Consider the following 14,089-nt stretch of genomic DNA (forward strand, 5'->3'; position numbering starts at 1 on the left):
GGCATGCATATTATGTGAGAATTGGGAGTATGCATTGGTCAAACACTCTTGTTGTTTAGTATTGTTTAATTTTTTTTTATTTTTTGAGACCCATTTTAATTTACCAAATCCTGTCCGAGCTAATCTGTCCCTTCTTTTTACCTCCGCTGTTTGGTTTCCCTTATTTATTTTTATTATCTCTATTATTATAAAAGTATGACTTTCTGCACTTGTTAGGAAAATAACTGTAAACAATCTGTGTTTAAACGAATTAAAATTTTTTGTTAATACCTAATGTTTTTACCGGACGGCGCGGCGGACTGAACGTTACAGCGGCTTTGATTTTGCTCCAGAAAAATAAAGTCATCTGTGTTTATATTATTATTTCCTTGATGAAATAATGACTACCTATTTATTAAACACAGAATGTTTAAATACTTATTCAGCTTTCAAAACTTATTACTAATTACTTATACAGCTTTTAGTCCAGTCGGGTTAGACGAATAACAGGCCTAACCTTGCATTAGGAGCTGCCCCAAATTTTATTTTTCTAATCTTTAGGGAGGGTCAATATTAGTATAAATTTAAAATCTCGACTGAATTCCACCGTTGCGTTAGCCGCCATCTTGATTTTAAACGAGAACCGTTTTTGCTCAATATCTCCGCCATTTTTAATTTTTTGACAAAAAGTGTAAAAACTGAAATTGTTGAAAATGCGATTTTATATAATTTCATTTATTATAATTTTTTTCGTGCGGTCGATATTTTCCGAATTATGAGGGGAAAATTGTGAGAGTTGGAGCATAATTATAGAATTATTGAATTATCTCGTTTATTATTAGTTGTACAACAAATATGTACCTATACAAAAATGAAGAGAATTAAATTCTACATAATTTTGGTCTCGTTCATTTTTTTGCTTAAATTAATATTTAAGGTAGTACGTATGCGGTAATGGCGCGAGCGTAAGACCGGATTGATTTTATAGCAATTGTTTTTGTTCAATATCTACGCCATTTTCAACTAAAATTGTTAAAAATATAATTTCCTACAATTTCTTTTTAAAAATTTTTTTCATGCGGTTGATATTCTCCGAGTTACATGAGAATATAGTAAAAAGGTGGTAGGGCGAGCATAATTATTGAATTGAATTTTGTTTCCGAGTTGCCCCAAATTTTATAATTCTGTCCTTTAGGAGAGATCAATAGTAGTGTAAATTTAAAAACTCGACGGAATTCCGAGGTTGCATTAGCCGCCATATTGATTTTAAAAACTGTTGTTGCTTAATATCTCCGCCATTTTCAACTTTTCGACATAAATGGTGGGAAAGAAAATTGTTGGAAATGCAATTTCCTACAATTTCTTTGGCACAATTTTTTTTATACGATCAATATTCTCCGAGTTAAGGGGGAAAATAATGGAAGCGGAGGGGAAGCATAATTATTGAATTGTCTCATTTATTATTAACTTTACGACATAACTGTACATAAACAAAAATAAAGAGAATTATATTTTATACAATTTTTGAAACTTCCAATGAAACATCAACCAAACTAAATATATAAAAGATATAAAAAGACATTATATACAGTTGAGTCCGCGAGTCTTTACCCGTGCGTCATCATTTAAAGCATACGAAATAAATTGGAAATCTATTTCACGTAACAACTGACAGAAATTGGCTACTGTTCCGATTACGGGTTTTATTTTAAAATTTGACGTTATCAAATATATAGAATGTCAAATGTAAGTTTTGCTTCAAAATTTTTGTGCAGAATTACAGCTACATTTGGAGTAGCTTAATAAATTCTTTTATTATTATTGATTAATAAATAAATAAACAATTTATAAAAAAATTCAATAACATATTTTATTTTTGTTATTTTATTCACTTTGACGGAAATCTAAACACAATCATTTCTTTACTGTGTGAATGACGTTAGCTTTGTATGTTTTAAATATTAATTGCCAAAATATAATTATTTACCTTAAAAATTTCAGAGTCCAATATAAAATTAGTTGTGAAAACAACTGTTTGTGTAATATAAAGAAACTTCAAAACGCAAAAATTAGACAAAAACCGCAAAAAAATTCAACTGACTGACAGCCACAAAAATAAACAAAGCAGAAACGTCAAACAAATTGTGCTTAAAATATGAAAACATACCGAATCGTCTTTTTTTGTACCTATCTCTTTTCAATGCACTGAGTCTAGATGGTTCGTAAAAATAACATGTGTTTTTACTTAATAACAAACGGCATCTGGTTTGTCATGAGTTTCATGCGTGGAAGAGAATGATGCTAGATAAAAAGTTTGTGTTTTATCTCGCCAGGTATTAATGACGCACGGCTAAAGACTCGCGGACTCAACTGTACATTAAGTTCACTTAATTTTATTAACTAGCGGGTTTTATTGGTTGAATTTGTCTCTCGATATTTTAAGTTTTATGTCAGCTAATATATCGTGATGTTTCAACAATTTTTTTTTAATTTTGGACCCTGTTGGGGGGAATTTTTTCCATTTCCCCCCTTGTAGACCCGTCACTGGTTCTCTCGAAAAATTGTAGTAAATCGTAATTGCAACACTTTTCAGTTCTTACACTTTTTGTCGAAAAGTTGAAAATGGCGGAGATATTGAACAAAAACAATTGCTACAAAATCAATCAGGTCTTACGCTCTCACTTTTACCACATACGTAGTACCTTAAATATTGATTTTATCAAAAAAATATATGGCATCAAAATTGTACAAAATTTAATTCTCTTCATTTTTGTATAGGTATATATTTGTTGTAAAACTAATAATAAACGAGATAATTCAATAATTCAATAATTATGCTACAACTGTCACTATTTTCCACTCATAACTCGGAAAATATCAACCGCACGAAAAAAATTATAATATATGAAATTATAGAAAATCGCATTTTCAACAATTTCAGTTTCTACACTTTTTGTCAAAAAATTTAAAATGGCGGAGATATTGAGCAAAAATGGTTCTCGTTTAAAATCAAGATGGCGGCTAACGCAAAGGCGGAATTCAGTCGAGATTTTAAATTTATACTAATATTGACCCTCCCTAAAGATTAAAAAAATAAAATTTGGGGCAGCTCCTAATGCAAGGTCAAATGCTATCCCGACTGGGCTAAAAGACTAGAAATTAACCAACCAAGACACGTTGAATGTTACATGGAGCACTCCAGAATCATGATTTACAATGTATAAACTTTGATAATCATGATTTTGGATTATTATTATTTGGAATATTTCAAAAGTGAAATAATAAATAAAGAGAAAAAATTCAAAACTACAATAAACTTATATCATTAAAACTTCCTGTAAAAACTAGATGGGGCTCAATCCTTAGTTGTATAAATAACCGTATTGCGTCTAAAAGTGCTTTAGCGATGCTTATGGTCATAGAGGGAGAAAATTTAAAATGTTCACGGAATATTAAACATAACTGTCTGGATGATAAAATATTTTTGATAAAGTTGCAAAGAGTAGAAGTTGTGCTAATATCAATTGTGAAATGGATTAGATAATTTAGAAAAAGAATTAGAGAGAAAAGGATACAGAAAATGTTTTTACCGAGAATATTCCATTAATTCCAATCAGTAAGTCTGAGGAAAAGGAATGCTTATGTAAATTAGAAAATAGAAAAGCCTCACTGGTGAAGAGCATATACATATTATCTATGCAGTGTATAGACAAGATATTAGCCAATCATTCCAAGTTTATTAACAAAAAAGAAAACATTTTTACATAACTAACAAAGTTCTGTGCAAAAGCACTTCTTTGGTCAATGGATTTTATTTGGATTTCAGCACGATCAGTAGATTGTATAAGCTGGTGACAAGGAATGTGCACCAAAACTTCTTTAAAAGATTTGGCAATTACAATACTGGGGTTACCAGCTTCTTACGCCGAAACAGAGCGTAGTTGTAGCACATACTCTTTCATACATAATAAAAGGAGAAATAGACTGATAGTCCAGAAAGCCACTGCGCATCCGCTAGGAAAAATATTCTAATTCGGATTTTTTGCATAATCTTACTCAAAAAGGACTCCTTTTAACAAATTTGCATGTTGCCAGGACCAAAAGGTGGTCAAAAATTGTTTAAACGTTTTTTTTTGTTTTTTTCCTAAAATTATTTTTTTTACATGGAAAAAACTTTTTTAGGTTTTTTGGATCATTCCAAACAGAAAAGGTCTTTAGTGACTTTTCTCTAAAAATGATAGTTTTTGACATATAAGCGATTAAAAATTGTAACATTGCGCAATTGGCCATTTTTAACCCTCAAAAACTATGTGAAAAACTGAAAATTTTAATGTTGCCAAGGTAGATATGATATTCTTTAAACATCGATTGATGAAATTCCGAAGAGTTTTTTGCAATACAATATTCAAAACTCCTTTGTTTTTTAATTGATAATCAAGCGTACGCGACACTATTTTCCACCGACAGTATGGTGCAAATGAAAGGAATAAATTCGTTATTTCGTAAACCGGCTACTTTAAGAAAAAAACCCGAAACAGGTCGATTTTTATTTTTAAGTTATGATATTGTGGCATGTATGGTATAATAGTGACGTCATCCGTCTGGGCGTGACGACGTAATCGATTATTTTTTTAAATGAGAATAGGGGTCGTGTGGTAGCTCATTTGAATGGTTCTTCAGTTCTCTGTTCAGTAATATAAACATCTACCTAATTATTTATACAGCGTGCACAAAAAAATTTTATTAAATTAAATTATTTGACAAAAAAGAAGTAGAAGGACACCCTGTACAAATAATTATATAAATGTTTACATTACTGAATAGAGAATTGACGAACCTTTCAAATGAGCTAGCACACGACCCCTATTCTTATTTAAAAAAATCATCGATTACGTCATCACGCCCAGATGGATGACGTCACTAGTATACCATATATGCCACAATATCATAACTTAAAAATACAAATCGACCTGTTTCGGGATTTTTCCTTAAATTTGCCGGTTTACGAAATAACGAATTTATTCCTTTCATTTGCACCATACTGTCGGTGGAAAATAGTATCGCGCACGCTTGATTATCAATTAAAAAACAAATAAGTTTTGATTATTGTATTGCAAAAAACTCTTCGGGATTTCATGAATCGTCTACCTACCTTGGCAACATTCAAGTTTTAAGTTTTTCACATAGTTTTGAGGGTTAAAAATGGCCGATTTCGCAATTTTTCAATTTTTTATCGCTTATATGTCAAAAACTATCATTTTTTAAAAAAAAGTCACTAAAGACCTTTTCTGTTTGGAATGATCCAAAAAACCTAAAAAAACTTTTTTCCATGCAAAAAAAATAATTTTGGGAAAAAAACAAAAAAAAACGTTTAAAAAATTTTTGACCACCTTTTGGTCCTGGCAACATGCAAATTTGTTAAAAGGAGTCCTTTTTGAGTAAGATTATGCAAAAAATCCGAATTAGAATATTTTTCCTAGCGGATGCGCAGTGGCTTTCTGGACTATGATTATAGATAGAGCAGGGAAGTTAATGTATAATAGCTCATAATCCTAATGAAAATCTCCTAAAAGATCATAAACATGGAAAAATGGTATGTGATGAGAGTCTTTCTGTAACTCATGTGTTAGAACCAGGGCAAGACTCGAAATCCTTATCAGAAAATGAAAGATTGGGCAAGGTGGAGAGAGGCTCTTCATTATATTCTCTTCATAATACAAAGTCCAGCTTGTGTAAAAAAAAATTCTCTCACAAGAATAGACTCTTACTTATTTCTATACAGTGATGAGCGCGCTAATAACCGGCAAAATAGCGCAAAAGATGGAAGACATATTAAATTGTGAGATAAAAAGAAATAAAATTAGTGGAGGTGTTAAAATTAGCGATAGTAACATATACATTGACATTATATTGATTGTTTCCCACCTTTAGACGTATCAAATGAGTATGTCAACTAAAACTGTCACTGTGACAGTGGCATTTCTCAAATTCGTCCGACACGTATTCATCCCTTTTTATCTCACAACTTAATAGGTTTTCCATCTTTTGTTTATTTTGCCGATTATTAGTGCGCTCATCACTGTATTAATTTTATAAGTATAATTCCTAAGAATTTTGTAGTTTCCTTTGTTATTATTAGTTAAGAAGGATGCTCCTGCTTTAATACTATACAGTGATGAGCACGCTAATAACCGGAAAAATATGGAAAACACTGTCAGTTTTAAGATAAAAAGAAATGAAACTAGTAGCATTGGGAAATTTAGCGATAAAAACCTATAAATTTACAGTATATTTATTGTTTCCCACCTTTAGACGTATCGGAGGATTATATGTCAACTAAAATTGACACTGTTCACAGTGGCAGTTGCCAAACTCGTCCGATATGTCAAAGGTGGGAAACAATAAATAGAATGTAAATTTATAGGGTTTTATTCCCCAACTTTCCCAAAATTTCCCAACAGTTTCATTTCTTTTTAGCTCACAACTTAATGTTTTCCTTCTTTGTCATTATTTTGCCGGTTATTAGCGCGCTCATCACTGTATAGGAATACAGATTAGTAGTTCAGAGAAATAAGGAAAAAAATAGCCTGTTGGTGACACAACCCCCTCCAGGCCGAAACCAAATTTTTTGAGTGGTGTGGACATCTATAATAATCACCTATATGTTTCCTGCACCCAATTTTGATGATATACATAGTTATAAACAATTGAAAATCAAAAAACGCTAAATTTTCGCTTTTTTCGTTTATTGCCAAATGGCTAAGCATTTTAAACAAATTTGGAAGTAAGAAACTCACAAACCATATAAAAAACTTCAATATGGCTCCCGCTGAATATGTCTATCCTTATTGGTTGCTTAGAAAATTGCAAAATAATTCATAAATTTTGAGTTTTTATAAATATTCATAACTTATGTAAAAATGAACTTAGAATCTTCTTATTACACGGAGTACTGGGACTTCTGGTGCTTAAATTATACATTAAATTTCATATCAATTGGTCAAATGGTTTAAAAGTTATTTAATTTCTTTTTCCCAAATGAATTTTTTTTTAACACCATAAGTCAGAAAATGATGAAGTTACAGTAATACTTTGGATAGTTTATGAAAGAAGAAGATTTATACTAATAACTTAATTAAAAAGAATGACAAAAAATAATTCTAGGTATCGCAAAATTATTTTGCAAGAACATGTCGATTTTTTGCTTATAAACAATTAGAATAACGTTTTAACCATTACCCGTAGAAAAATTATTTTTTCACATTTTAGTCCAGAAAGCCACTGCGCATCCGCTAGGAAAAATATTCGAATTCGGATTTTTTGCATAATCTTACTCAAAAAGGACTCCTTTTAACAAATTTGCATGTTGCCAGGACCAAAAGGTGGTCAAAAATTTTTTAAACGTTTTTTTTTTGTTTTTTTCCTAAAATTATTTTTTTTACATGGAAAAAAGTTTTTTTATGTTTTTTGGATCATTCCAAACAGAAAAGGTCTTTAATGACTTTTCTCTAAAAATGATAGTTTTTGACATATAAGCGATTAAAAATTGTAACATTGCGCAATTGGCCATTTTTAACCCTCAAAAACTATGTGAAAAACTGAAAATTTTAATGTTGCCAAGGTAGGTAGATATTCTCTAAAAATCGATTGATGAAATTCCGAAGAGTTTTTTGCAATACAATATTCAAAACTCCTTTGTTTTTTAATTGCTAATCAAGCGTGCGCGAAACTATTTTCCACCGACAGTATGGTGCAAATGAAAGGATTAAATTCGTTATTTCGTAAACCGGCGACTTTGAAGAAAAATCCCGAAATAGGTCGATTTTTATTTTTAAGTTGTGATATTGTGGCATATATGGTATACTAGTGACGTCATCCGTCTGGGCGTGATGACGTAATCGATGATTTTTTTAAATGAGAATAGGGGTCGTGTGCTAGCTCATTTGAAAGGTACTTCAATTCTCTATTCAGTAATATAAACATTTACATAATTATTTATACAGGGTGTCCAAAAATTTTTTATTAAAATAAATTATTTGACAAAAAAAGAAGTAGAAGGACACCCTGTATAAATAATTATGTAAATGTTTACATTACTGAATAGAGAATTGAAGAACCTTTCATGTGAGCTACCACACGACCCCTATTCTCATTTAAAAAAATCATCGATTACGTCATCACGCCCAGACGGATGACGTCACTAGTATACCATATATGCCACAATATCATAACTTAAAAATAAAAATCGACCTATTTCGGGATTTTTCTTCAAAATCGCCGGTTTACGAAATTCCTTTCATTTGCACCATACTGTCGGTGGAAAATAGTGTCGCGCACGCTTGATTAGCAATTAAAAAACAAAGGAGTTTTGAATATTGTATTGCAAAAAACTCTTCGGAATTTCATCAATCAATGTTTAAAGAATATCTACCTACCTTGGCAACATTAAAATTTTCAGTTTTTCACATAGTTTTTGAGGGTTAAAAATGGCCAATTTGCGCAATTTTACAATTTTTAATCGCTTATATGTCAAAAACTATCATTTTTAGAGAAAAGTCACTAAAGACCTTTTCTGTTTGGAATGATCCAAAAAACCTAAAAAAAGTTTTTTCCATGTAAAAAAATAATTTTAGGAAAAAACAAAAAAAAAACGTTTAAAAAATTTTTGACCACCTTTTGGTCCTGGCAACATGCAAATTTGTTAAAAGGAGTCCTTTTTGAGTAATATTGTACAAAAAATCCGAATTAGAATATTTTTCCTAGCGGATGCGCAGTGGCTTTCTGGACTAAAATATCTTGGCATGCACTTGGACCGCCATCTAACTTGGAAAAAACATATTTTTACCAAACGAAAACAGCTTGGACTTAAATTGAGAAATATGTATTGGCTCATTGGACGCAATTCCAATCTATCTCTGGATAACAAAATATTACTCTACAAGTCCATCCTCAAGCCCATATGGACCTATGGGATTCAGCTATGGGGCACTGCTAGCGTCTCCAATACAAACATCACAGAGATTTCAAAACAAGGTGATGCGTGCCATAGTCAATGTGCCATATAATATTGTATCTAACGAGGTGATTCAACACGGCATCCCCCTAGAATCCGTGAAAAAAGCCATACAACGTTTTAGTGTTAATTACTGTGAACGAGTGCTAGTGCATCCTAATGCGTTTGCCAGACAACTAAATGTGCGGGACGTCTTTAAAGTGCGTAGACTAAAACGGCAACTGCCGTCCGACTTGACCAACTGAATGTAATTAAGTGTATTTAGATTGATAAAATTTTAATTTTAGAATTGTAAAGAGGTTACTCACTGGAGTAACTTTCTACATGTCTGTATTTTTTTACCATAACAAATGCTTAATGCCCAATGGACAGATTGTTGTACTCAATGAAGTTAATAAAAAAAATGTCTTACCTAGTTGTTTTTCTTTTTGCCTGTTAATTTTGCCCCTAAAATTGCTCTCTCCATGGCTATTTGTGTCTTCATTATATTATCCATGTTTGCTTTGGTCAAGGACCATGTTTGGCATGCATGTGTGAGAATTGGGAGTATGCATTGATCCAACACTCTTGTTTTTAAGTATTGTTTAATTTTTTTTTATTCTTTAAAACCCATTTTAATTTCCCAAATTCTGCCCAGGCTAATCTGACCCTTCATTTTACCTCCGCTGTTTGGTTTTCCTTATTTATTTTTATTATCTGTCCCAAATATATATAATCATTAACCGCTTCTATTGTGGTTTCGTTTATGGTAGGGGAGCAAAGTATGCTAAATGTGCAGTCACTCGAGCGCTTTGGGGACCTATTGGGTTGTAAACAGTAGGTCCTAAAACCAAAAAAAGTTAAGTAAAATTTTCCATTTTAGTGGGCGCTTGCCATTTTTTAATTTAATTTTCCATTTCCAACAATGGTTTTTTCCGATTATAGCGACATCTATCCATAATTCGAAAAAATGTTTCGAATAAAAGTTACTTATTTTTACGTAAGGAATCCAAATCTGCAATAAAAAGTGAGGGTTCCTATTTAAGATTTTAAAGTAACCCCCCACCCCACATCCATGGGGCGTCGTGTTTGGTGCCTTTCGACAGATTTTTCAAAAATATTGAATAAGTGTATTTTACAGTTTTTCGATCTGATGTACATTTCGCGAAATATCACGGGATTCGTATTTAAAATATTAAATTTACCCCCCACCCCTCTCCGTGAGAAGTTGTGTTTGGTATCATTCGATAGATTTTTAAAAAATATTGAGCATGTATTTTTTAGTTTTTCCATCTGTCATTCATTTCGCGAAATATTCGGTTTTTTCTTGTGAAAATTTGGGGCTCACCCATTTCCTTACGCCCGGCTCAAATCGTCAGATTTTTGAAATATACACTCGTTTGCATGTACTTAACCTACCTTATCTTAATCTGACAATTTCGAGTTTTTTTAAGGGTAGATTTTTTTTTCGGGCCCCCCTTAACGAACTCCCCTGTGTTAAGAGCCAATATATAGTAGAGGTACATCTGCAGGGTACCAGGTTTCTCACCATATGCTAATCTGACGCGCTCGAGTGACTGCAAAAATCCCCGCTTGGGCTCCCCTACCATTAGTACTACGTCTCTATTATCTTGTGTGTTTGTCATTGTTTTTGTTTTGGTAAATTCATTTTTAGACCTATTTTTTCAGATTCATTTTTAGCATGGTTTGTAGTTCTTCCAAACTTGATGCTATTATTACTACATCGTTTGCATACCTTAGGTGGTTTAGTTTCTTTCCATTTATGTTTATTCCCATGTTTGTCTATCCCATTGCTTTGAAAACAATGTTTTAAAATGGAAATTAGCTGATTCGATTTAGTCATTCTTGAGATGTTATAAAAAAGATGAAAAAAAAAATAAAATGACGTTTATTAAACGTCATTCAACGTTTACATATCGAAACCGTACCCGACAGACTGCGTGACTTATCGCATTAGGATTTTATAAGATTAGATTTCGTTGAAATCAGTGCATTTTCTAGCTAAATCATATCCAAGTCAAACCTTTCTGAATCAGTTTTATCAAAAATTATAATCATGTATATTTTTTGTACCATTATTACCATTTAAAAACTGGCAATTGTCAAAAAAGAAATATCTTAGTTTTTTTAATGTATTTTTCTCTTGTGCCCTGTAAAATGATTCCATAAACAATGTCTAAATAGAAAACTACTCACATCCTACCGAAAACTTTAGCTATTACTCAAATCTGACTTACCTAGAACTAGCACGTGTATTATCCACATGATCCCGACCAGGTTTTTCATCATCGTATCGGAGCGTCATGTCCGCATGACGCGTATTTCAGATGCCTGAAACAAAACAAAACTTTTCAGCAAAAATGCGAAAAACTTTTCAAGGCGATATGGCGAAAGGAAAGTTTCAGCGATCAGTCAATAAAAGAAACGTTTTAGTAGGGGAGGTTTAGATCCGGATTAGCGGTTTGTAGAAAAAAACGTTAAAAGGGTTTTCGAAGAAAGAGAGGATTGTTCAAATCAAGTTTTTTTCGATTTAAATATGCGTGAATTTCGAACAGCAACTTTGGATTTTTATATTTTTCTTTTAAATTTAGTTACATATTTAAATATTAAAGTTAGTAAATTGCATAAGTAATATGTAGTGGAAATATTGAAGTAATAGAAGAAAACAAAATATTAATTATTACTGTAAGTTTCTGAGACAAACATTATCATTTAAAAAGAGAGATATAATAACTAAAAACGTTTAGAAGAATAATAATAATAAGAAACTAGTATAAAGAAATATTATTTAAACAGTAAAGAGTCAACAGGTCATGAATGAATAAATGAATCAAGAAATATAAATAATACGCAACCATATTGAGAAATAATTCACAAACTCTTAACAGGAAAAAATTAGGTAAAATTTTAAATAATGCAAGTAATACTCAGTAATCGCCTTATTAGGGTAAGAACAGAACAAGTGGGTCGAGGTGGAGGTGTAGGTCGCGGTGGATGTCGACAGCACATAGCAAGGAGGTCACCTGCGCTGTCAGTCGAGCTAGAACCACTATCAACTGAAGTAGTTAAATGAAATTTGAATGACAAAAAGACTGTGCTTCTGCGATGTTGTGTCAGTCAAGTGATGATAGTGATGAAATAAACAGTCAGCTGTAAATAATCAGATCGTCCATATTTCAAAAATTTACTAAATTTAATTACTTTAGAAGTTCAAAAATAAACTGAATACAAAAAAAGGATTATATAAGAAGTATCAACTCAGATAAGACAGGTAATGACAACTTGGCTTCAAACGGATCAATCACAGGGAAGCATCCTTGTAGGCCGCGCAGTAGACAACCATGTAAAACAAACTCATTTTATTTTTAAAAGCATCGATGTAAACCTCCTGGATGGAATCGCGCTAAACCTCCACCGCGATTTACCTGCTCTTTTCTCTTCAATTCACTACAATGTGTTTGTTTTACATGGATATCGACATCGACCTCGACCTCGACCTCTACCTCCACCTCCACCGCGACCCACTTGTTCTGTTCTTATCCTAAAGAAACAATGTGTTTTGGGAAATTCTAGATGGAAGAAGATCTGTAGGATGGCATAGAAAAACGTGAGGAGATGCAGTCAGAGAGGATATGGAGATAAATGGAGTAAGATAATGGAAAATAACGGCACAGGACCGACAAATATGACAAGCAATAGTAAACGCGACAAACATGAAGTGTTGTAACGCCATTGATGATGATCAAATAAAGCAAACTAGCGATGGAGAAAATGAAGTGAGAGATAAAAGATAATACAAGAAATGAATGAAACATATCAGAGACGAAAATTCAAATAAAATACATTCTTTATAATTTTCGATTTCAAATTACTTCCTTGTTCTCCTAGCAATCTCTACACAGCATATTCATCAGCCCCTCAATTTTCGATGCACCTTTTCCATATTTTGCTGTAGTAATGTTATATATGAGGCAGCCGCTCTAATTATATTACACTGAGCTCACACATTATATTCAGGCCATCCAATATTTTTATATCCAGTTCCTCTTCATCATCATCATCATTCTCTTTGCCTTATCCCTATGCGGGGTCGGCTTCCCTAATTGCATTTCTCCACACAATTCTATCTTGGGCCATATCAATGTTAATCCCTTTTACCAACATATCCTGCCTTATCGTCTCCCCCCATGTCTTCTTTAGTCTTCCTCTCCGCATCTAGGTCTGAAACCTTTCTTCTCGTTTGACACTGATTTGTAAAATGCTCGACTATTTGACTGTTGTCTATTCCTTTCCATTTGTTCATATTGCTGTTGTTCGTATTTACTTTTTTCTCTCTGATAGGATAGATACTTCCCTATGTTAAGAGCCAATATATGGTAGAGTTACATCTGCAGGGTACCAGGTTTCTCTCCATATGATAATCTGACTCGTTCGAGTAACTGCAAAAATCCCCGCTCGGGCTCCACTGCCATAAACGTATTAGAGATATGAGAAACTTTTTTGTCTTAAATGTTTTAATACAACGATGCAGAGACATAAATGAAGATGTATATGCATGTTTTTTTGATTATCGAAAAGCACTTGATTGTGTTAATTATGAAAAGATGATCGAAATTCTGAGAACAACTGGAATTGACTAAGAAGACTTGCAAATTATCTTAGAACTATATTAGCACCAAACGATAATATGTAATTGAAATAAACCACATAACATCCGAAGATATAGACGAATTCGACGGGAAGTGGGACAAGGTTGCGTCTTACACCAGCTATTTTTAATCTGTATTCGGATCTATATTCAGAGAAACAATCGACGGTCCAGGGTAGACCTGATGATGCCGTAGTAATAGATAGATATCAACGCACAAGAACTAATAAATTTGGTAGTTTGTTATAGCGAAACATTTGGTATAATTCGTATTTTCAAAGATACTAATAAAAGTACATTTGTACGCCAAGTGATATATAATAGAAAAAATAATTTCCATCAAATATTTGGTAGCAAATAGGTGTCATCAGCCAAAATTTATGTATGCAGAATTTTGTTTAAATTCCGTATACATAGAAGATTTAACGCATTTACGCATGCCTTCCCCA

The 14,089-nt window shown here is 32.4% G+C and overlaps 1 protein-coding gene across 2 annotated transcripts in view; it reads right to left on the reverse strand.

Moving 5' to 3' along the window:
• LOC114346273 (acetylcholine receptor subunit alpha-like) overlaps positions 1-11,319 on the reverse strand; it is a 1,182,789-nt gene extending 1,171,470 nt beyond the window's left edge. For both annotated transcript variants that reach the window (XM_050646983.1, XM_050646986.1), the window contains exon 1: positions 11,230-11,319. In XM_050646983.1, coding sequence (XP_050502940.1) covers positions 11,230-11,281 — 52 coding nt within the window. In that variant the 5' untranslated portion in view covers positions 11,282-11,319. The remainder of the gene's footprint in view (positions 1-11,229) is intronic.
• Between the last annotated feature and the right edge of the window lie 2,770 nt (positions 11,320-14,089).

This window comes from Diabrotica virgifera, chromosome 1 (genome assembly GCF_917563875.1).
Source record: "Diabrotica virgifera virgifera chromosome 1, PGI_DIABVI_V3a".
Classification (NCBI taxonomy): domain Eukaryota; kingdom Metazoa; phylum Arthropoda; class Insecta; order Coleoptera; family Chrysomelidae; genus Diabrotica; species Diabrotica virgifera.